We start from the raw sequence: 25,306 nt of genomic DNA, 5'->3' as shown, positions 1-25,306 counted from the left end.
CGAGGTGTTTCTGTTGCTTCCTTACTTAATCTTACCATAATACTTAAACTGAGAACCCTGCCTTTGTCCCTTTTGGAAGCTCTTAGATACAACCTGTACCACCATTCTTGGCACATGGTGAGCAACTAATAATTTGTGTGTGTGTTCGTGTGTGGGGGTGCATGTGCGTGCGTGTGCGTGTGCTTTTGCTTCGGACCTGGGTAACTCCGGCCTGCACTCTGACCCTGACCTTTTGTGCTCAAAGCTAGCTTTCTACCACTTGAGCCACAGCTCCACTTCTGGCTTTTTGGTAGAAATGAGAGTTTCATGAACTTTCCTACCTGGGCCAGGATTCTCAGTCCTCAGACTCCTAAATAGCGAGGATTACAGGTGTGAGCCACCAGCACCCAGTGTTCACAACCTTTCAAGTGAATAAAATCTAATGATCAGGAAATAAGGAAACCAAATGTGTACAGTTATAAAGCTCTGTGAAACTGAGTTATGGAGGGAAGTCTTAACATTGGAAGTTGTCTTTCTCAAATGTAATTTTGTAATAACCCGTGGGGCCCGACCGTCTGCGTGGCCCCTGGTCCGGCCTGCTGGAGGGAGTGGGCATCAAGAGGAGAGCCTCACCGCTCCACTGACTGGCGTCACCGCCCCACGGGGCGCCGCCGGAGGGGCGTGCCGCTGAAAGGGGCGGGGCATGCTGCTGGAGGGGTGGAGCGCCGAGCCCCACATGGTGAGCTGTCAGGAAGTGATTGGACAGTGGGCAGCTTGGGGGAGGAGCATAAATGGCAGTTGGAAAACCGTTAGAAGGACCGTTAGGAATAAGCTAGGAATTAGCGCGGAGGAAGGGGAGGAGTTGGAGTGGAGGAGAGACGGCAGGAGGGGACAGCTGGCGGGAGCAGGGCAGGCCTGTGGAGGCCAGGGCAGGCCTCGGGAGGTCATTTGGAGCCTCCTATGGCTCGGAGGTGTGGCGGTGGAGGCTGTCTGGGTGCTGGGATCTAGCCGGGACGCTTGCTGTGTAGGTAGTGTGAATGGACCTCTCTGGTCCACCCGTCACTGCCTGCCCGGGGCTGTCTCCTCTCCCAGGCCACAAGTACTTCTGAGGCATGCAGTTGACAGGCGGGCGAGAAGGAGAAGGGAGAGACGGCAACGTGTAGCTCCTCAGTATTCCAGGCTGGCGACACAAAATAATGCTTGGAGTCATTCAAGAAGCTTCCAACCATGTGTATCAAGCCATGTGCCTCAAGAACTTGCTTTCTTCACATACTAAAATCTGACAAGTGTAGAAATGTTTTTTTCCTTCCTCCCTTCCTTCTCTCTCTCCCTCCTCTTCTTGTCTCTTTTCTTTGTGCCACTCCTGGGCTTGATCTCAGGGCCTGGGCTCTACCCCTTGAGCTACAGCTCCATTTCTGGCTTTTTGGTAGTTAATTGGAGATGAGAGTCTCACAGATTTTCTGGCTTCCACCTGTGACCCTCAGATCTCAGCCTCCTGAGTAGCGAGGATGACAGGCGTGATACACGACACCCAGCTAAGTGTGGAAATCATTCTTTGTTCAATTCCAACAGTAGTAAAATGGCTCTTACCCAAACTCTTGAGAGAAGTCTGAACTGCCACATACTGCAACAACACAACTAGAGAAGATTTACCACAGCAACTAGCATGTTTTTATTTAGAGTTTGCTTCTGATGCCTCAATAAGCACCCCCCCCCAAAAAAAAGTGTTCTAATCACACAGATTTCAGGTTCGTCACAGAAAATCATTCTCCTTAAAATGCAGCCAATGTGAGGTCAAACGTTGTGAAATACAACCACATACAATGTGAACACTGTCCAATGGAAAGAATACAATGAAGAGGACGGCTGGAAGCTTCTCGTTGAACTCTTGAAGGCCTCATGATGGTAACGCTAAGGACGAGAATACACTACATATCCCAGCATACCTTGCGAAAAGCAATGACTCCCCCCCCCCAAACTCCCAGAGTGCGCTGCTGCGCGCAGGGATGTTTGCCTGGTTGCTGGGGCTTGTAGTTCTTCCGTGCGAGCTCAGTTTGAAGGGGCGGCTGCGGTACGTGCTGGGCTCAGGCTCGGGGTGTAACGCGTCCTTTTCCCCAGCTGACGGCAGAGACTTGGCGGCACCCTCCACTCCCCAGCAGGTGGGATTTCTGGAGTGTGTTTCCCCCTCCCCTCTACCAACTTCGGCTCCACGAGCCCTTGTTTCTGAGAGCGACCTCGTCGTGGTGAGGTGGTTTGTCCCTCAGCTCTCGCCGTAGCGGCCGCCGCCCATCCCTCTTTGTGTGCTCGGGGAAGCCGCCGAGCCGGTGGTGACCACAGTTGGAGTTGGGGCTCCGGCGGGGTGCGGTTCCGAGAGGCTGCCGGCGTGAGAACACTCCCCACCCAGCCACCTGACAGGTGGGTTGACCGTTCCTTCCCGAGCCGCCGAGGCCTCCGGGCCCGGCGTGGGCCCGCGGGGGGCGCCGGGCCGTCGGCGCTGACAGCCGGCGCGGCGTCGGAAGGAGCGGCCCGGGGAGCTGGCGGGCGCTGGGAGGCCGGGGAAGCCGCGCCAGGGCCGCGGACCCCGGGGGCAGCCGCGCGCCCCCGCCCGGCCCCGCCCCGGCGCCCCGCTCCCCGCTCCCCCGCCCGGCGCCCCGCTCCGGACCGCGCCCTCTCGGCTCCTTCCTGTGGGACGTCCTGTGCCATCTTAGGAATAAAGGTCGTGGCCGCGTCGGTGGGCCGTAGTTCCCTTCGTCCCACGCGAGGAGCTCGTGGCGCAAAATCCAGGAGGGTTTGTCTCCTCCCGCGTTTTATAGAAATAACCACGTCAGTGGCGGAGCGGAGGCCCCGGGTCCCCTTCCTTTTGAAGATGGATGGGAAGGCCACGAACTCCCGACTGTCTGGCATGACCTGCCGAACAGGACAGCTTGCCTAGCCTTGCATAGAGTATGGACGTTCTCCACAATACAGGGTGAAACTTCGTAGAGGTGTCGATCGGCCGGAGTAGGAAACAAGTTCTCATGAAGTTCCTCTCTTTTTTTTTTTTTCCTTCAAATCACTCCTGGTTGAGGGATGTCCTCTGGGAACTCGTTCTGTGCTCTTGGAAAGTCAACTCGCATATCCATCTTTACGGAGTATTGCAGTATCTTTATTTTTTTGTCGGTCGTGGGGCCTGAACTCTGCCCCTCAGCTCTTCAGCTCAAGTCTAGCGCTCTGCCACTTGAGCCGCAGTGCCACTCCCGGCTTTCTCTGCTTATGTGATGCTGAGGAATCGAACCCAGGGCCTCATGCATGCGAGGCAAGCATTCTACCACTGAGCCACCTTCCCAGCCCGAATAATTGTGCTAACACCTTCTAAATACAGTTTTCCAGAAACTATTCTTCCAGTTTTCTTGAACTAAAGCACTTAATATTTAAAACGTTGACAGAGATTGATCACTCCATATTAAACCAGTAATGTAGTGGTTACAAATTTCAGGCTCCTAGTTTGTTCATCCCCTAAATTATTTTTCCAGTTGGCCGGGCGCCCGTGCTTCACGCCTGTACTCCTGGCCACACCGGAGACTGACATCTGAGGGTAGCAGTTCAAAGCTAGCCTGTTCAGAAAAGTGCCTGTGAGACTCATATCTTCAATTAACCACTGAAAACCGGAAGTGGAGCTGTGGCGCAAACTGGTAGAGTGTTAGCTCCGAGAAAAAGAGCTCAGGGACAGTGCCCAGGCCCCTGAGTTCAAGTCTCACCCCCCCCCCCCCCACAAAACTTCTAGTTTATTAGTGCTTCCTACAATAGAAGATGAAATTGTGCTTATGTAGTTGTCTTTCCGAAGTTCTTGTTTGTAACGCTGTCTACCTTTCCCATGATTCCATTTAGCCAGTATCATTTTAATTTTAATATCATTTTGGTAGATACTGTGAAAGAAACTAAAATATAGTCCCTAATTTCAAATAAATTATAATCGAATATGTAAATATTTCAGGTGCATTTACAAATAATTGTACTAAAAGTGCAATAAAAAGCCAAGATGTTATTGTAGAAAAATACAAGTCACTCCACTTGATTATTAATGATGATAGTTTCTCTTTTGCTTCTCTTTAATATTAACATGGCCATGGCACTTTCAGAGTTTATAGGAATTTTTTTTTTGCTGGTTTCTAGGACTGAATGCAAAACTCTGTTAATGAGTTTTGATCTGTATTGCATCGCTTCAGACTTAAGCTTTGTAATTTCCAGCCATGTCTTGTGTTTAAACACTAGTTTTGGCCTTCATCTCCAGTGCCTTAATATATTGTCATAGATAAACATGCAGAATCAGAAAACTTGACAAAATGGATGGGGTTGGGATAGATGGGCCAGGAAGGGTATGATGGAAAGGGTAACACTGATTAAAATGCTTTGTGCATCAGCTAGCATTGAAGTACCTGGGCCTCTTCTTTTTTAAATTTTTCTTGGTACTGGAATTGAACTCAAGGCTCACTCTTGCTAAGTAATTGCTCTGCCACTTGAGCCACTTCTCTAATCCCTACATAGTTGTTTTATTGAAGTACTAACTTTTTTAAGTATGCTGCTTTTGCCAATGTAATGATTATTGTAAATGATTATGTTTCTTAAGATCATAAACATGTCGGACAAAAGTGAATTAAAGGCCGAGTTGGAACGGAAGAAGCAGCGATTGGCCCAAATTAGAGAGGAAAAGAAGAGAAAAGAAGAAGAAAGGAAGAAAAAGGAAGTATGTTGATTTTTTAAAAATAAACTCAATATAAAATAAGTGAATTATAATTTTAAGTACTTTTTCCTGTGTGTAATAATTTCAAAATAGTTAAAAATACGGTGCTGGTTACTGCAAATATTACACTATAAATGAATCTTTAAAGAAATGAAATATGTAAGAATGGCAAGTGTAAAATCTGATTTTTTTTCTTATTAAGTGAAACTTTCATATAGATTGCTTCATTTCTAATATTTGATTTATAGAACTTTGGTTTAACATAAGTAAATTAAATCTATTTTCTATACCAAAGTAAAGGATATAATATAGCTCATAAAACAGAATGTATGAGTTGGGCAAGGGTGGCTCACACCTGTAATCCTAGTTCAGATCTCAGGAGGCTGAGACCTGAAGATCGAAGTTCAAAGCCAGCCCGGGCAGGAAAGTCCGTGAGACTCTTATCTCCAATAAACCACTATAAAACTTGAAGTGGTGCTGTGGCTCAAGTGGTAGAGCACCTGTCTTAAGCTGAAGAGCACAAGGACAGCGCCCAAGCCCAGAGTTTAAGCCCGATGACTGACCAAAAAAAAAAAAAAATAGGATGTATGACTTAATTTGGACTCTGTGTTTATTTATCTGAATAGTCTATTAGTCTGATCTGCCAATTTGTCAGAATGGATAATATTAATGACAAACTGAACTATATAATAATCTATTTGATTAGAGGATCTGTATTTACCTCTTTTATTATGAATCACTGACATATTTACAAATTGAGTAGGTTTGACACTCTCATAAAAGTGAACGAGGTACTTCTGTATTTGGACTTTTGCTATCACACGTCATCCTGTATAATATATATACATTGGCCCAATGCTGGATATTTTTTACTTGTATTGAAATAAAATTATTCCTATGGAAATTTTAAACATATTTGTTATATTTTTGCCATAGATATATTTCAAATGGCTAATATAAGATAGTTTGTCCTAAATGTGTCTTTTAGTTCCCTATCTGTGAATTATAGCCTAAATTATAACTAAGACTATTAGAACTAAGACCTAAGAGAAAAATCAGAAAAATCAAGGTCATAATTTATGTATATCACTGCTATGATGCTGAGAAGACTTATAATTAAAGACCTTGCTTTTTATAATATTATGAGCCTTTCTGTGATTACAAGAGTGTTAAAGCTTTGCATTAGGTATTTAACTAAAAGGTGATTGGTAGGAACATGATTCAGATTGGCAAAGCTGTTCCAAATAGTACCTATAACCTCAACAATGCAGCAACTGGCCCAAATTAGAGTGGAAAAGAAGAGAAAAGAAGAAAGGAAGAAAAAGGAAATATATTGATTTAAAAAGTAAACTCTGGGGCTGGGAAGGTGGCTCAGTGGTAGAGCGCTTGCCTTGCATGCATGAGGCCCTGGGTTCGATCCTCAGCACCACATAAGCAAAAAGAAAAATTGTGGCTCAAGTGGTAGAGTGCTAGCCTTGAGCTGAAGAGCTGAGGGACAGCGCCCAGGCCCAAATTTCAGGCCCCACAATCAGGCCCCCCCCCCCCAAAAAAAAAAAAAAAAGTATATCAAATAAGTAAATTTCTATTTTAAGTCCTTTACCTGTGTGTAATAATTTCAAAATAATTAAATATTTGATTTTTCTGTTATACAGGATAATGTGTGATAAATACAAATTCTTTCCCTTTCCTTTTCCCCTTTCACTTTTCCCTTTTGTTCTTTCCTCTCGTTCCCCTTCCCTTTCCCTTTCCTCTTCCCCTTTTGACAGTATTGGGGTTTGAACTCAGAGCCTTGATTTCTCACTGGGCTTTCTTGCTCATAGCCTGTACTCTATTTGAACCATTATTCCAGACTGGCTTCACTGATAAGAGATGGAATCTGGCAAACTTTTCTGCCTTCTGAGTAGCTACAATTACAGATGTAAGCTGCTGGTGCCTGGTTTGATTTTTGTTTTCTAAGTATGGCCATAAAATAACCTCTCAACGATATCGTTTGAGTGACTTATGTCTAACTTAAAGTTTATAAACCACTATAAAGGATAATTCAACGATACTAAATTGTAGCTCTACAACTGGGCACTGGTAGCTCACTCACTCTGTAATCCTAGCTACTCAGGAAGCTGAGATAAAGATTGCAGTTTAAAGATAGCCTGGGCAGGAAAGTTGGTGAATTTCTTAAGGTTAATTAACCACCAAAAATCCAGAAGTGGAGCTGAGGCTCAAGTAGTAGAGAAAGCAAAAGCCTCAAACAAAAAGCTCAGGGACAGTACCCAGTCCCTGAGTTCAAGTTCCAGGACCAGCAAAAGTAAAATAAACTACTATATCATGTATACAGTGAAGTCAGCTTGGTAACATAGCTGTTTACTATCTTTTTTTTTTTTTTGTCAGTCATGGGGTTTGAACTCTGGACTTCGGCACTATCCCTACGCTTTTCAGCTCAAGGCGAGCGCTCTGTCACTTGAGCCACAGCACCATTTCTGGGTTTCTAGTGGAAATAAGAGTTTATTGGAGATAAGAGTCTCACGGACTTTCCTGCCCAGGCTGGCTTTGAACCGTGATCCTCAGATCTCAGCCTCCTGAATATTAGGATTACAGGTGTGAACCACCAGCACCCGGCCTGTTTGCTTGTTGAAATTTTCTATGAATTTAAGTTACAGTGATATTGTGGATTAGTACAGCTAACCAAATTCATCCATTATATGAGTATTTAATTGTCTAGTTGACATCACTGGAGATAAATATATGTATCTGTTCCTTGAAAGATCAAACTTACTTGAGATGTTTTGAAAAATCTGAGTGGTAAGGTTTATCCAGGTTAGCTAAAGTCTTTGCTGTAAATGGCTAAAATAAAAGTGGGCAAAATTTTTCATAACAAAAATGTTTTGTACTATGCAAAAGTTTTAGTTTTAACCAATCTCAGCCTTCCATTTTGTTGGTAAAATAAGACCTGAAAGCTGAGTATAGTAAAATGTGCTTATAATCCCAGCTGCTGTGGAGGATGAGGCTGGAAGTTCTCTCTCTCTCTTTTTTTTCCCCCCTGGTCTTTTTATTTTTTGTGGCTAGTTGAAGAATAGAGTCTCATGGACTTTTCTGTTTGTGCTGGCTTCAAACTCTGATCCTCAGATCTCAGCCTTCTGAGAAGCTAGGATCACAGGCATGAGCCACGTGGCACCCAGGTTGGGGGGGGGGGTGTGGTCTCTTAAACTCAGAAAATTGACACAAGCCTGGGCAACATAGCAAGATCTTGTCTCTTTTTTTTTGAGGGGGGGGTCTGGTCGTGGGGCCTGAACTCTGGGCTTAGGCGCTATCCCTCAGCTCTTCAGCTCAAGGCTAGTGCTCTACCACTTGAGCCACAGCGCCACTTTCGGCTTTTTTCTTTTTGCTTATGAGTTGCGAGGAATCGAACCCAGAGCCTCATGCATGCAAGGCAAGTGCTCTACCACTGAGCCACCTTCCCAGCCCCAAGATCTTTTCTCTTAAGTTAAAAAAATTAAATACAATATGACCATACTTACTGGGTTTTTGTTTGCTTTTGTGCTGGTACTAGGGCTTAAATTTAGGACTTTGTGTTCTTGCTTGGCTTTTCCATTCAAGGATAGTGTACTATCAGTTGAGCCATGCATCCATTTCTGGTTTTTTTTTGCTCACTAACTGGAGATAAGAGTTTCTGGGGTTGTCTGCCAGGGCTAGCTTCAAACCACGATTCCCAGATCTCAGCCTCCAGAATGTTAGTATTATCCTGTGCCTGCCTGCCTCTGCATGGTCCCTTGGGATGGTAATGAAGGCTTCTTACACTGAGTAGTTAGTATTACATGTAGGAGCTACCAGAGCCTAAGACCTGTACTTTTAAACAATTGAAATAAAAATCTTAATCTAGAAGAATTTCTAATAAACATTCTCTTTTTTTTTGGGTCCGGTCATGGGTCCTGAACTCTGGGCCTGGGCACTGTCTCTCAGCTCTTCAGCTCAAGGCTAGCGCTCTACCACTTGAGCCACAGCGCCACTTCTGACTTTTTTCTTTTTGCTTATGTGGTGCTGAGGAATTGAACCCAGGGCCTCAGGCATGCAAGGCAAGCGCTCTACCACTGAGCCACCTTCCCAGCCCCCTGATAAACATTCTGTATATAAAGTTGTACAAATTCAGTGAAGATTTTACATAGGAGCTTTTTTTCAACAAATCAAATTGTCCATTTAAGTGTTGTGACATTGATAGCTAAGCATTTTTATTGTAAAGAATAAAGGATTTTGTAATCTTTTCACACGTTTTATCTAAGCTTTTGTCCACTGAAGGTGGATAGGCTTTCTACTGTCCTGTCAGTGGTCATTAATTTAAAATTTCAATTCTCTTCAGAGAATTAAAACTTAACTTATAAATTTACCTGTCTGGAAAACTTGTGGAAAACTCCTTCATTATACATAAACATGACTAATAAGAATAACTTACACTTAGTCTGTGTTAAAAACTAATTTTGCCCCCTAAAAGTATACCATATTATTTAAAAAATATATTTTTGCAAATAGAAATGTTTTATATCATATGTAAACTTGAGGTTTTATCTCAAAATTTTTAGACTGATGAGAAGAAGGAAGCTGTTGCTCCTGTGCAAGAAGAATCAGATCTTGAAAAAAAGAGAAGAGAAGCTGAAGCATTGCTTCAAAGCATGGGGCTAACGCCAGAATCCCCCATTGGTAAGAGTATATCCGTTTATGAGAGATAGGCATATATTCTGTTCAAATCAGATATAGCTGAGGTGAGTGAGTTGACTTGATAGATTTTTGTATATTTCTTTGTGTTTTAAGAATTATTTATTTGTAATTGTCTTTGCAGATGTGCTAGAATTATTTTATTAGTTTACGAGTTGCATGATTAAGTATATTCCCTAACATATTAAACCACCAGCTGACTTTTGTTATTAAACCAATAATTTCTTTTAACAAATATTTATTGAGTAAGTTTTGTGTGCTATGCTGTGTTTAAGCTCAAAGATATTTTCTGATCTTAGTTGCACATACGTTTCGTGGGGTAAAGAGAGATGTAACATATCAAAGTCCTATCATCAGAGCTCGAAAGTGAAGGAATAAGAGGAGAAACTTAAAGTGTTCTACTATCAGTACTAGTAAGGGAGCTAATATTGGTAGCTATTATTCTCTTTTTGAGGCATTTACTTCAATTGCTGTACTAGACCAAGTGGCTGACATACAAGAGATACTAAAGTCAGTCTAGTTATATATCAAAAAGCGTTTAATACTTACTTAAATAAACTAGATCTGTATTGGATGCAGTTAATGTAGTATATATTTTAGTTTAACACAACCACTGTCTTTTAAAGATATACATTTTTGGGGTTAATTTGTAGGCTAATTCATTTAGTCTGGGAGACATGCACCAAGGATAGTAATATTATATGTCTGTTGTGTAGCTACCACATAGCTGTTGGTATTTTAGATATTTCTAAAAGTTATCCAGAGGAAAAAGCAGATTATTCTTTTAGTCTGCTTGGTTATTACTTTTTTTGTTTCTTTTTTTTTTTTTCTGTTGTGGGGCTTGAACTCTGGGCCCAGGCACTATCCCTCAGTTCTTCAGCTCAAGGCTAACACTCTACCTCTTGAGCCACGGTGCCACTTCGGTTTTCTGGTGGTCTATTGGAGATAAGAGTCTCATGGACTTTCCTGCCTGGGCTGGCTTTGGACTATGATCCTCAAATCTCAGCTTTGTGAGTAGCTAGTTATAGGCGTGAGCCACTGATGCCTGGTTGTTGTTACTTCTTCTCACTTGCATTGCTTTTTTTTATTGAACACTGAAGTACCTTAGTTTTTTATTTATTTATTTTTTACTGTCCTAGTATGGGGCTTGAACTCAGGGCCTAAGCACTGCCCTTGTTAAACCATTTTTGCTCAAGACTAGTATTTCTGCATTTAAGTCACAGCTCCACTTCAGGATTTTTGGTGATTAATTAGAGATAAGAGTCATGGACTTTTCTGTCCAAGCTGGCTTTAGACTGTGATCCTCAGAGCTTAGCCTCTTGAGTTGCTAGGATTCCAGGTGTTAGCCACTGGTGCCTGGCTGTTCATATTTCTTAATTCATAGCCCACCTCCATTTTTGATTCTTCCAAGATCATTCTTTAGGGATTTGTATGTATATGTTTTGCCCTCTTTCCCCATCTCCAGTTCCATTCATACATCAATGCATATAGCACCCACTCTTGTATTTTTTCGGTCCTGCGGCTTGAACTCTAGGCCTGGGGGCTGTTCCTCAGTTTTTTAGCTCAAGGCTAGCACTCTACCACTTGAGCCTCAGTGCCACTTCCGGCCTTTTCTGTTTATGTGGTGCTGAGGAATCGAACCCAGGGCCTCATGCATGAGAGGCAAGCACTCTACCACTGAGCTGCCTTCCCAACTCACACTCTTGTATTTTTGACATACATAGGTTTTTGGGTTCTGACTTCCAAATGTTTACATTTCTCAGGGTTTTACATTTTATGAATGCACACTTTTGATATCGGTAAGTGGCATTGTGCTCGTATCTCATTCTGTTTATTCCATGGTACAGTAATTTGTGACTGAGTATTCCCTCAAATACTATATTTTTCTTTTGCATTCCCCCAGTACTGTGCACTAAGACTGCTTCTGTCCTTTTGTTATATTTTTATAAGCAACACTGTACATAGTATGTTTTTTCTGTTTGAGAATTGTAAGAATTTCTCTGGGACCAATACCCAAGAGTTAACTTGCTGCTGTGTCTTTTTGTATAGGCTTACTGAGATTCTACATACCACTCTCAAGCCTGGCTACAGAAGTTTACCTTCCCACTACCAGTGCAGGAAAATTAGCATTTTACCTTATGCACATCATTACTGAATATTAACCAGCTTTCTCATTTTTGCCAACTTCATGTGTATAAATTGATCTATAATGTTTTAATATACACTTGTCTGATTACAAAAAAGTTTGCTGTCTTTTCATATACCAATTTAATCATTCAAGTTTTCTTTTCTGGAATTGTATAATTTATTATTTTTACCTATTCTTTATTGGGGTTATTTATCTTCTGATGTATTGACTTCATATTTTAGTGTTTTTAAAAAAACCACACCTTCTCCAAATCTATTACCTGTTATCTCTGGTTTTAGTTTCCTTTATTGAACAAGATGTTTCATTGGTATGGTCAAATCTACCAATTCACACCATTTGTTTGTTTCTTTCGGTATTTTTCCCTTTTGTGAAAAAGAAGTATTCCTACATTGAGGATATAAATGTATTCTATATTATTTTTTCTATTAGTTTTGTAGGTTTGCCCTTTACATTTAGATAATTGGGTTGTATTTTTAGAAACTTATTTTTCTAAATCCATATAACTTAGGTAAATTTCTCAATTCCATTTATTAAATAGTCTATTCCTCCACTGATACCTCATATCAATTTTGACCTACGTTAAGTTACTTATATATTTATGGGTATTTCTTTTTAGATTTTTTCTTTTACTGGTTGTTAGCCAGGCACTGATGACTCACACCTGTTGTAATCCTAGCTAATCAGGAGACTAAGATTTAGTGTCATGGTTCAAAGCCAGTCTGGGCAGGAAAGTCCATGGAACTCTTTAATTAACCACCAAAAAGTTAGAAGTGGAGCTATGGCTCAAGTGGTAGAGTGCAAGTCTTGAACAACCACCACACACAAAAAAAGCTCAGCAACAGCCCCAGAGCCACAAGTTCAAACTCTAGGACTAGCAAACATACACAAAATGTTTGTTTCCTTTCCAAATCTTACTGTACTCTACCATGCATTTAGTTACATGTTTTTATTCTTTCTACATCTGAAACATTCTTTACACATATATTTCTTTTTGCCTTCTAATACATCCTTGTTGAAGACTGTAGGTCATTTGGTTTGTAGAATGTCCTATCTCCTGTATTTGTCCATTTTCTCACATTTAACGTTTATTCCTTTATCCTTTATATTTTCTCTGAACTAGAAATTTGATTTAAAAACAAACATTTGATTGACTGGGCATGGTAGTACATGCTTGTGATCACAGCACTAGCTAAGACAGGAGGATTACAAGCTTGAGGCTAGCCTGAACTACAATAGTGAAACCCTGTTTTTAAAAAATGTTGATTCACTTTAAACTGAACATCTTTGGCAAGATTTTATTTCATAAGTCATTAGGTCATGATGTATAGTTTTTGTTTTTGTTGGTTGTGGGGGCTTGAACTCTGGGCCTGGGTACTGTCCATGAGCTCTTCAGCTCAAGGCTAGTGCTCTACCACTTGAGCCACAGTGCCACTTCTGGTTTTCTGGTGGTTAATTGGAGATAAGAGAGTCTCACAGACTTTCCTACCCAGGCTGGCCTTGAACCATGATCCTCAGATCTCAGCTTCCTGAGTATCTAGGATTATAGGCATGAGCCACTGGCATCCGGCTCATGATGTATAGTTTATATTGCAGCACAACAGTAACATATTGTCTGATTTTTGAGCTATATAATTAATGCTAAGATTGTTTGGTTGTGATTATGACAGTTAGATTTCTTCATCACTGTGATTAGTAAGAAATATCTGAAGTTGATTTTTTTTTTTTTGGGTCCGGTTTTGTGGAGCGTGAACTCTGGACCTGGGCGCTGTCCCTCAGCTCTTCAGCTCAAGGCTAGCGCTCTACCACTTGAGCCACAGCGCCACTTCCGGCTTTTTTCTTTTTGCTTATGTGGTGCTGAGGAATCGAACCCAGGGCCTCATGCATGCAAGGCAAGCACTCTACCACTGAGCCACCTTCCCAGCCCTGAAGTTGATATTTTGATACCATATGAAATACTTTTGTCCATCAGCTTTTGAGCCTAGTACTATTAAAACTCATTGATGATCCTTTTCTAAGTCAGATTATTTAATTAAGAGTTGTAAAACTGGTATTGGAATTCTACCATTTTTTCTGTACTTAATGGCTGAAGTTCTTACATAAAAGAAAGTTTGCCCTCAATAACTAGGTCTATGTAGTTAAGTTACCCTAAATAGGTCATCTATTAGAAAGCAGACTTTTATTTCAACAGAAGTACTACTAGACACAGCTGAAATTTTGCATGTACTTTAAGTTAGTTTAGTATTTATAGTTTATATTACAAATATTTAAAATATAAATATAAGTTAAATTTGCTACTTTTGTATACTATCCATGTTCATTGGTCATCATGGATATAGTTTTAAAATAAATGGACAGTTTTTCCTTTTGCTGTTTTCTAGAATAATTTGTAGAAGCTGTTACTTGTTCCTTAAAAAATTGGTAGAAGTCAACCATACAACTGCCTTAACTATAACTTTTCCCAAGGGACAGAGAACAGGAATTAGTGTTTCATTTTTGTTGTTATAGTTTACTTAAGGTTTCTGTTTCTGTTTCTTCTTTTATCAGTCTTCTCCAAAATACTGAAAAAATTAATGAAGCAAAAAACATGAATTCTTCCTCACATTTTCTTCTAGTCAAGAATTTGGAAGTGGCTTAGCTAAGCTGAGTGGTTTTTCTAGCTCAGAGTCTTTCATAGTCTTGAAGTTGGAAGGCTTATATTGTGATATTTCCACACTGCACAATCTAGTTTTGAATGGGTTTCATACCTTTTATTTCCCCTCCTGTCTCCTATTGGTCCCCCCAAAGAGTTCCTTTTTTACAATCCTGAAGTTTTAGTGTTAAAGAAAGGATTTATGTGTTACTATATTGAGCACAATATTTATTGAGCCTTGTTCTTTGGGAGGTTATGCTCTTGTAGTAAAGACAAATTAGCATCAATATGGAAAGAGACCAAGAGGCATCACTTCAGATAGATTATAGGAAAAGGTCTGTGCAAATGGGCTTTGAGACCAGAAAGACTGCAAGGAGCCAGCCATGTTAATTTTGAAAGTAACAGCATTCCAGGTAGAGGAAATAGCAAGTGCAAAGTTCCTGAGGACTAGACTCTAGTTAGGTTAGGCTGGTGTGATTGTACTGAAATGAGCAAGAGGGAGGAAAAGGCCAGATTATATGAGACCTCAAGTTTATAATAGTGTTTTCATGTTCATAATAGTCTCCTAGGTGGCTTATTAAGTCAAGCCATTATAAAGCTTAAATACTAGCTTATGTAATCATAACTGACACCAGTTTTCAGTTGTCAGTTGTAATCCTTTTTAGGTAATACTAATTTTCTTTTTTTTTTTCTTTTTTGTGTGTGCTAATACCTGGGGCTTGAACTTAGGGCCTGGATGCTGTTCCTGAGCTTTTTGTTGTTCCAAGCTAATACTTTACCATTTGAGCTACATTTTTATTTCTGGCTTTGGTGGGGATAAGAGTCTCACTGACTTTCCTACCTGGGCTGGCTTTGAACCTCAATACTTGGATCTCATTCTCTTGAGTAGGTAGGATTATAGGCATGAGCCCGTGGTGCCTGATTTTTAAGAGAGATTTTTAAGACTCTGAGGAGATTTGACAAGGGTTAAAGTAACTATAACCACTAGCCAGTAGCAAATTGATTGCATTTTACTGAAGTAAGACTAGAAATAAGTGATTTTTACATGATGTAACTACTGTAGTAGTATTAGTACTATGTTTTTGTATTTATGTAACATATACATAATGAGACTAAATTTTAGAAGAATACAACACAGATTATTCTTTTATTTTTATTTATGTTGCTTTTTTGTATATGAATGGAGAAATATGAGAAAGGAGAATAAAGAAAATGTTGCGAAGTTTCAGTATTGATTTTAAATAAAGCCATTGAGAGGCAATGTAGAAAATAGCTATTTTTTATATAAAATATGTTTTGGAATCTTAGTTATTGAAGGAGTTTTACTGAAAGAGTAGTTACTGAAAGATTTTTAAGTTTTTGTATATTTGGATTAATTACTAAAGGCATAATAATTTTACACCATTTTATGAATTTGCTAAATTCATTTCATAATCCTTAAAATATACCTACAGCTCCAGTTATTATATCCAGTTTATAATTTGACTTGAAGAATACAAGATAAAGGATATAACACAAAGATATAAAAAAAACAAGATAAAAGACAAGATAAAGAACACAAGATATTATGTTTATTGTATTTATTATTTATTGCCAGTTCTAGGGCTTGAACTCAGGGCCTGGGCACTGTCCCTGAACTTTTTGTTTACTCAGGGTTAGTGCTCTCCCATTTGAACCAGAGCACCACTTGTGGCTTTTTCTGTTCATGTGGTACTTCATGCATGTGAGGCAAGCACTCTGTCAGTAAGCCACATTCCCAGACTCTCAGCTCTTTCTTTAAAAAAAAAAAACCCACAGTAAAAAATTATTTTGTATCATGACCTAGAATACTTGGATTTTTTTCACTATAGAAATATCCTTGAGCTGGGCGCTGGTGGCTCACGCCTGTAATCCTAGCTACTCAGGAGGCTGAGATCTGAGGATTGCGGTTCAAAGCCAGCCCGGGCAGGAGAGACCGTGAGACTCCTATCTCCAATAAACCACCAGAAAACCGGAAGTGGCGCTGTAGCTCAAGTGGTAGAGTGCTCGCCTTGAGCTGAAGAGCTGAGGGACAGCGCCCAGGCCCAGAGATCAAGCCTCACGACCGACAAAACAAAAAAAAAGGAAATATCCTTGAATATTTATTAAATGGTTTTCAAAATTTTGGAAATAGAAAATATTCCTAGAATGATGGACAGGACTTTAAAACAAAACTTTATCTGTTGATGTCTTCATATGAAGTTTACACCTTTTTATTCTACTAAAACATTTTTTTTTTCTGTCAGTGGGTCGTGGGGCCTGAACTCTTGGCACTGTCCCTCAGCTCTTCAGGTAAATGCTAGCGCCCTACCACTTGACCCACAGCGCCACTTCTAGCTTTTTTCTGTTTTTTTGGTGTTGGGGAATCAAACCCAAGGCCTCATGCATGAGAGGCAAGTACTCTACCTCTGAGCCAACTTCCCAGATCCTAAAACAATTTTTTTAAGACAGCATTATCTTTGCTGTTTTCTGGTAAATTCTTATTTTTAGGTTATTTGCTTGTTTTTTATGTTGTCTTTTGCTCTTTTGAGGGGGAGTCTGAGATACATGTGAGTGGAATAGCAGATATTATTCATTAGTTTGTACTCTTAGCCTGTATCAACCAATGGAGCATAATAAACATTAATTACTAAGTTTTTAGTCTATTTTATTCTATTTTGGTCTATTTTGTTACTTTCTTTCAACTTTTGAGTATTTTTAAATCACATTTGTAGATTGAATACTTTCTATTATTGCCAGGTCAGCTTTTTCAAGTGTACCTTAATTTTTTTTTTTTTTGGAGGGGGTTAGAACACAGGGATCAGTCTTGGGGCTTGAACTCAGGGCCTGGGCAATGTCCCTGAAGTTGTTTGGCTCAAGACTAGCACTCCACCACTGGAGCCACAGCTCTACTTTCAGCTTTTTGGTGGTTAATTAAACATAAAAGTCTCACAGACTTTCCTGCCCCAGCTAGCTTCAAACTGAGATCCTTGTATCTCAGTCTGCTGAGTAGTTAAGATTTCAGACATGAGCCACCACCTCCTGGCAAGTAAGTATAGCTTAATTTTTACAAACTGTTCTATGACAGGAGTATTTGCTGTTTATGATATTTTAATTCTATATATTTTTTTCTTTTTCAAAATTTAATCCTCTGAAATCTAGTAAAGAGAATATTTAACATTTAATCTTTATTATCAGAAGAAAGAACACGGGAAATGGAGAAATAAATATTTCCAATGGTTAATATTTAAAGCAATATCTTTCAGAAGGACAAAAAAATAACTTAAATATTTAAATATTAATGTTCAGTCTAAGAGCACATGTATCCACAAGGGGGCATAATGGTAATGCCAGATCTCAGAACTTTGGGTTATCTGTGACGCTTATTCCTTCCCATTACACTACATTCAAGTTCGTGGGCTCTCTCTGTCCTTCTGCTAAAAGCCCCTACTTACCAAAGACTTAGCTTCTACAAATAATTGAACAGTGTAAGCTCTTTTCCGCTTAAGGCTTCTGTGTAGACTCAGACTTAGGGCTGATTCTGAATTGAACTTCATTCTCAGGACCTTTACACTTTAAAAATATTCTAGATGTTTCAAGGATATAAAACTTGAAAAGCAAAGATGTTAGCTGACAGGAAAAGCTTTCTTCATTAGCTTTCTGTCCTAGTGAGTTAAGAGTTTCAGCCTTTCAGTATTATTTCTGTGAAAGGGAAAGCTTTTTTGGTATATATTTCCTTTTTAAAGTTTATACAGTTCTTCCTTGGTTTTCAAATAAAGGAGTAGGCAGTATCTTTGCTATAAATTTCTAAGAGGCATACATTCATTAATACACTCAAATTACTTATGTGCTTTTATTTTGTACAATTTAAAGCCTATTTTAGACTTTTTAACCTAGAATCATGGAGTAAACATAATATGATGAAGTCACTGTTCTTATTAAACTAATCATATTTCAAATACTTGGCTAATGCTAGTTATTACTAGCCAATTTCAAATACTTGGCTAATGCTAGTTATTACTAGCCTGTATTATTTTCAAAGCTGAATGAACTCATAAGCTATCCTTTAATACTAATTCCAGAAATGGGTCTTTTCTTACGTTTTAGAGCCTATAAGTTAAGGTTATATTCCCTTTTTGAATATATGCTTTATTGTCAGGGTTTGTTGAATTTAGAATATAGTGGCTTTCATTGCCTTATTGAATAATTACTGTATTCTTTGATTTTTTTTTTCAGAGAACTAATTTGGGTTAAAATGTGGGAATTGCCAAATAATATCTACGTTTCCTGTTACTCCCATTAACATTCTTCCATTACAATGATAGTAATTGTAATTTTCTGTATTTGTCACTTCTGTGATATAACCATATTATTGCAAAATGAAATTAGTAGCAAGATAATAGCTAAGAGGTTTTTTGTTTTTGTTTTTGGGGTTTTTTTTTTTTGCTGTTGTTGGTGGTGGTGCTTGTGGGGCTTAAACTCTGGGTCTGGGCGCTGTCCCTGAGCTCTTCAGCTCAATGCTAGTGCTCTACCACTTGAGTCACAGCGCTACTTCTGGTTTTTTGGTGGTAATTGGAGATAAGAGTCTCATAGACTTTCTTGCCTGGGCTGGGTTTGAACCTCGGTCCTCAGCTCTCAGCCTCCTGAGTAGCTAGGATAACAGGTGTGAGCCACCACCACTTGGCTGCTAAGTGTTTTTAATGAGTCCTTTCCATCAACACAAAGAATATAGTTTTGGAATCAAATTTTTTTTATCTAATTGCTTTTTGTTGTTTTATATTGGGATTTGAACTTTGGGCTTTGTACTTGCTAGCCATAACGCTACAACTTGAGCCAACTCCCCCTCCCCCCAGTCGTTTTTGCTTCCATTATTTTTTAAATAAGATCTCTCTCTTTTGTGTGTGTGTGTGTGTGTGTGTGTGTGTGTGTGTGTGTGTGTGTGTGTGTGTGTGTGTGTGTTTAGGCAGTCTGGACTATGATTCTCCTACTTGGGATTATAGGTGCATACTGCCATATAGGTGCATACTACCCAGCTTTTTATTTTGTGAACTTCGTGTCCCAGCTAGCCTCAAAAATCTCCTCAACCGCCTCTGAGTAGCTAAGATTATAGGCATGAGCCATCATGTCTAGCTTAGTTGCTAAGAAACTGTGATAGTTTGGTAGCACAATGCTCTTAATAAGTTTTTTTTTTTGTTTGTTTGTCGTGGGGCTTGCACTCTGGGCTTGGGCACTGTCCTTGTGCTCTTCAGCTCAAGGCGAGCACTTTACCCCTTAAGCCACAGCACCACTTCCCTTTTTTTTTGGGGGGGGGTGTCTGGTCCTGGGGCCTGAACTCTGGGCCTAGATGCTGTCCTTCAGCTCTTCAGCTCAAGGCTAGCGCTCTACCATTTGAGCCACAGCGCCACTTCCAGCTTTTTTCTTTTTTGCTTATGTGGTGCTGAGGAATCGAACCCAGGGCCTCATGCATGCAAGGCAAGCGCTCTACCACTGAGCCACCTTCCCAGCACTGATAACTTTTTTTTACTGAAGTTTTTATTTCAAAACTGGATGGGTTAAATTATCTGTTTATGTTTATATAATTATTTAGTTTGTTCCTTTAAAGAATTTTCATCAACATTTTAAAATACATCTTAACCAAGTAAAATATTGCTGAACTTACTGAGTGTAATCATTGATAGCTGAAATCACCAAAAAGAGGAAAAAACATATTAAATTGGACAAAGACCCTATGGTTCATCACAAATAAGTATGTTAATAGGATTTCCTAAATTTGACCAATCTTTCCAAATTATACAGTATATTATGTATACTTAAAATTATTTTCTCAAGTATTAAGTATATATTTAAAAGAATATAACATTTTTTCTTTGAAAATCTTTAATATGAAAGTATTGTAGAGCCTCACTATAATTTAAACATGTATTTGTGTTTATAATAGGTAAGCATCTATTACTCTTTATTCCTGTATTAGTTGGGACTTGAACTAGGGGAAGACTCAATGAGACTCTGGGAAGACTCAATGGGAAATGTAACCTGTCAGAAGTTAGGGGACAATAATATTCTTTTACTTTATATTTAGGTCATTTTGAGCTACTTAGAATTACACATCTTCTAGTTCAATGTAAAATACATATGAAACTATAAAGCTTTCTGTGGTTGACATTATAATTGATATATTTGATCATAAAATTAGAACACTGATTTTCTTTTGGCCTTTGAAATTTAAGCAAGAACTAACTCCTATATCTCAGGAAACAAACATTCTAGTGATATTTTTCTTCCTTTAATCATATTGGTTACCAATAGGATATGCTATTTAGAAAAAAAAAAAAAAGCCTAGCATCAGTGGCTGACGCCTGTAATCCTTCTGAGGATCACAGTTCAAAGCCAGCCCAGGCAGGAAAGTCTGTTAGACTCCAATTAACCACCAGAAAACTGGAAGTGGTGCTGTGGCTCAAGTGGTAGAGCACTCACCTTGAGCTGAAGAGCTCAGGAACAGCACCCAGGACCAGAGTTCAAGCCCTATGACCAACACACACAAAAAATAAATAGAAAAGAAAACAGAAAAATCAGTTTTGTATCTGTTTAGGATATAATTCATCATAATGTGTATGTTTTGTTAGATGATAAACCAGTTGTTTTTACTACACATGTACATATTTAATCCCTTCAATAGTTTTAAGGGTTCAATGAATGTGATTTTTCCAAGAACATAGATTTTTATTAAATAAATATTTCTTTAGTTCCATAACTAGGAACTTACCTTTTCTTCAGTAGACTATTAAGAGAAGGGCTTTCGGCTCAAAATCACTTAATATATAGTACAGTAAACATTATTTTGAAAGATACTTGGGGTTGGAGACATTTATGGTAAAATTTAGCCAGGAGATGGCAGTGATGATCCTTTTATACTTCCTATAACAGTAATGAAAAAAGTTTTCCAAATGTCATAGCATGATATGTGCATGTTAAACTGCTGTTAAATAGTGTTAAAAGTTGATAATTTAGTAGAAAGCATTTGCTATTTGTTTTATATACTATGAAAATGTATTATTCTATAAGAAGGGATTAAGAATATTTTGGGTGTCTGTATCCTTTGTCTGTACACTTCAGTTTTTTCTGAATACTGGGGTAAGGAAGTTACCATAAGTCTTGCCTTGTTTAATTTGCATGCATCACTTTATGTTATGCATCATGTTTCGAAGGCATGCTATTTTATGGCCTGTTTTATTTTATGGCATTTTTCACCCGATTTGCTGCAAACTAATGGACCTTTTAAAGGAACTATTCCTTTGCTGTAGTTATTTCTCTAAATTGTCCTTTTTTCAGTGTTGGGAGAGGAATAAAATAATTACAAATGTTAATTTTTTAAAAGTTAGACAAAAAGCAGTATTTTAAATCTTGGAAAATCAACATAAATTGTTTAATGGAGTGGCATTTAAGGTTTTAATTTTGGCAGCAATTTTAAGTAAAATAGTAATATTTATAATCTAGTAATCTTAAAAGTGAGAAGTTGGAAAGAGGAGAAGGAATGCTTTCCTTTGAAAATTAGTGGCCACATTTCATGATGGGTGAGATGAAGATGCATCCTTCATAGTCTTGTCTTGTTTTCTTTTTTAAATATAAAGCCCAAATGCATTTTGCCAGAGAAATTGCATGAATCTTTAGCATGCATTGTTAACTTTGTCTTTTCCCTTTTCTTTCTACTGTTCTTTTCATTCATATATTTTCATTTTTTGGTTTGTCATTGTTTTTTCCTTTTCTGTTAATTACTTCATGTTAAATTATTTTTGAAACGTCATAAGCTGAGCAACCTCTCCGTGTAGTAACAGCGGATACCTGTCTATTTCACTATTTAGTCCCTCCTCCTATGTCTCCATCCTCCAAATCCGTGAGCACACCAAGTGAAGCTGGGAGCCAAGACTCTGGAGATGGCGCCGTGGGATCTAGGTATGGTAATTTTCTTACAATATTTTAATGGTAGAATATACTCAGTGTCTGAAAACTGTCACTGCTTTATAAAGATTCTAGCTGCATTGATTTTAATATCTAAATGGCATAGAAATTATCTGTTGTAAATTAGGGAAATTTTTAAAAATAATATTTTAATTGTCACACTTTAAAAGCAGTTAAGTGATTTGTGATAATTATTTTACAAGTAGAGATTTTAATGCATTTATATGTTTTCTGTTTAAGCAAATATGATATTGGTTTTTATGTGAATGTTTTGATTATAGTACAAAACATTTTGTTGAGTTTAATTCTTCATTCAATAATTGAAAACTCTAGACAGTTCAGTTTAAGCAGCCTTATTCCATCCCAATAAGCAATTAAATTCTGCTAATTAAGATATAAAATATCAAGAATAAGAAGTAATTTCAAAGGAAATATTAAAAGTACTTTACTTCTGAGTTTTGCTGAACTTTTTTATCTTCCCAGGGAAACTTTATTTCATGTTTGTTTTAAGATTCTGCAAACATATTGAGACTTGCTTTTCAAAAGTTTATTAAGATTTCACTTTTCTTCCAAAGATCATGTTACCACTTATTCCTCTATTTCTATAAAAGCAGGCATACACACATATACACAAATACTAACTATACCTAACAGTGTATTTTTTACTTCTTATGACAATTGAAATGAGGGTAAATACAGCTAGTTAAAATAAACAGATGATTGAAAACCAGGAAGTTAAATATCCTCCCCAGGAAATCTCTTTTAAGACAGCACCTCTGATTAAAAATACAGACTAGTAATGAGTATCTAGAAGAGAAAACATGAAGAAATGTAAGACAGTTGGCTGAACCATAAAGTCAAAACTTGTAATCAGTTTTTAAGCAAATAGGTTTTCATTAGCAATGGAAAGAAACATGAAACTTGCCAATTTGAATTTTGAGATGTGCTTTGCAAAAATGGCAAATCTAGCAGTACTGTTTTTGGAGGTAAATAGTAATGAATACTTTCATTTGAAAAAAATTAAAACTTTCTAGTTAGAAATATTATGGAATTATCTTATAAGGTAGTAACATAATGTATAATACTAGAATATGTAACTTAATATATGGAATGTTATATATTATGAAGACTAATTCAATTTTAGGGTTAAAATTATTCATTTCATACCTTTTCTTATACAATATACTCGTATTCCTTTAAATATCTCATAAGCTAATGATTCTTTCTTTCTTTTTTTTTTTTTTTTTGCCAGTCGTGAGGCCTGAATTCTGGGCCTGGGCGCTGTCCCTCAGCTCTTCAGCTCAAGGTTAGCGCTCTACACTTGAGCCACAGTGCCACTTCTGACTTTAATGCTTATGTGGTGCTGAGGAATCAAACCCAGGGCCTCATGCATGCAAGGCAAGCACTCTATCACTGAGCCACCTTCCCAGTCCCACTAATGATACTTTCAAGCGAAGGTTTTTAGTTTCTTCACAACAAATGAGAGTTTGTTATAGTCATTTCCCAAGTTTAGTTATTTTCCAGGATTAAAAATTACTGTATTTATTAAATTTCTTTGTTATTATGCATTATTTTTATGTAGATACGCTGTACTTTATGAACTACTTGTTCCTGATTTTCAGTAGAAATACAGAGATTATTTTAATGCACTGCTAAGTTTATTTTCAAAAAGTTTAGCATCTTAGGGCTGGGAAGGGGGCTCAGTGGTAGAGTGCTTGCCTTGCATGCATGAGGCTCTGGGTTCGATTCCTCAGCACCACATAAGCAGAAAAAGCCAGTAGTGGTGCTGTGGCTCAAGTGGTAGAGTGCTAGCCTTGAGCTGGAGAGCTGAGGGATAGCACCTAGGCCCAGAGTTCAGGCCCCAAGACCGACCAAAAAAAAAAAGTTTAGCATCTTATTAAGTAATATTAATTAGAAATGTATCCTTCTGAGTCTCATGGACAACCCCTAGAGGCTTTTAGAAACCTTTTTGCATATTGTAAATTGGACAGGAAATATATTGGTAAGAAAATTCTTTTTTGTGTATAGAACAAATTGCCAGATTTGTGTTAAATACTATAGATTACCCAGAAAAAAAGAAACATTCCTGACACTTTCATAGAGTGTGCAGACTAGTGTTTATATGAGTCATTTAGAGAAACAAACACAAACAAAACACTAATGTTTTAGTTTAATGTTTAATGTAATGATGGTTAGCAGAGCATTCTTTGGAGACCATTTAGAGATAGTCTTCATTCATTGAAAAGCTGTAACTTAAGTTTGATGTATAGATACTAAGCTTTATATCTTCAGAGGAATTCTTATTAGAGAAAATTATAAAATTAGTTTTTTCTAGATGTAGCAGGAGAGAAAATAACCTTATGAATGAGATACCCTTACATCTTTTCAATCTTAATATATATTGTCTTCTTTGAGTGCACTGACTCTTTTTGAAATATTAATTTTCAGTGACTACTTTCATTTTACATATACATAATAACAAAACTATGAATTTCATTAAGACATCTCCGTAGTACATAATGGAGAAATAATTGATGTTGTAGATGGTGATATTGATAGTGAAATAATGCATTTCTAAAAACATGTCATTTAAATGCTCAGGTGTTTAATTAATACTCAGGTCTGGGAATGAGCCAGAATGAACCCAGATTGAGCAAGAATAATACTAATGAAAGAATAAATGGAAGGAAAATATCACAGAACAGTGATGAGAATGAATAAGATGTATTGTACATTCAGCTCCATTCATTGGCCAAAAAGGTCTAAGATTAGTACATATAAAGAATAGGAAAAGGTAGATTTGACATTACAAAATAAACAATCTTAATCTGTTTTAACCACTGTTTCTAAATGCCAAAATTCTTTTGGGGCTGATGGCACTCTATGCATAAATATAAAAGACCAGTGAAAAGAGGCATTTCTCTTTGCAGATTAGGAGACTACATTTCTTTACATTTCTAGTTCACTTTCTTAATCACTTCTGTTAGCTCTGAAATTTAGATTGAGTAATTCATGATTCTTTTTTTTCCCCATCTTTGGCCAACTTATTTCTGTAGCTTTTGGATTATATTTGAATAGTACATTAGTTGTCTGAAGATACCTTTAATACATCTAACCATGTATGTTGCATACTGTGTTTTTAGTGCTGGCTATATTCTGAAGTAAAGTTGTACTT

At 38.2% G+C, this 25,306-nt stretch overlaps 1 protein-coding gene across 5 annotated transcripts in view; it reads left to right on the top strand.

Annotated features, from left to right (window-relative positions):
• The first annotated feature begins 2,035 nt into the window (after positions 1-2,035).
• Dync1i2 (dynein cytoplasmic 1 intermediate chain 2) overlaps positions 2,036-25,306 on the top strand; it is a 54,474-nt gene continuing 31,203 nt past the window's right edge. Inside the window, exons 1-4 of one of the 5 annotated variants that reach the window (XM_042694059.1) lie at positions 2,036-2,138; positions 4,586-4,702; positions 9,268-9,385; positions 22,035-22,125. In XM_042694059.1, coding sequence (XP_042549993.1) covers positions 4,595-4,702; positions 9,268-9,385; positions 22,035-22,125 — 317 coding nt within the window. In that variant the 5' untranslated portion in view covers positions 2,036-2,138; positions 4,586-4,594. Of the gene's footprint in view, positions 2,139-2,172; positions 2,395-4,585; positions 4,703-9,267; positions 9,386-22,034; positions 22,126-25,306 lie in introns of those variants that run through there. The other 4 variants (XM_042694060.1, XM_042694063.1, XM_042694058.1 and 1 more) reach the window with 4 other exon arrangements.

Source organism: Dipodomys spectabilis, unplaced genomic scaffold, assembly GCF_019054845.1.
Source record: "Dipodomys spectabilis isolate Male_0828 unplaced genomic scaffold, ASM1905484v1 ptg000174l, whole genome shotgun sequence".
NCBI classification, from domain to species: Eukaryota; Metazoa; Chordata; class Mammalia; order Rodentia; family Heteromyidae; genus Dipodomys; species Dipodomys spectabilis.
Note: the sequence above shows the minus strand (reverse complement) of the source record. Positions and strands in the feature narration are given on the sequence as shown.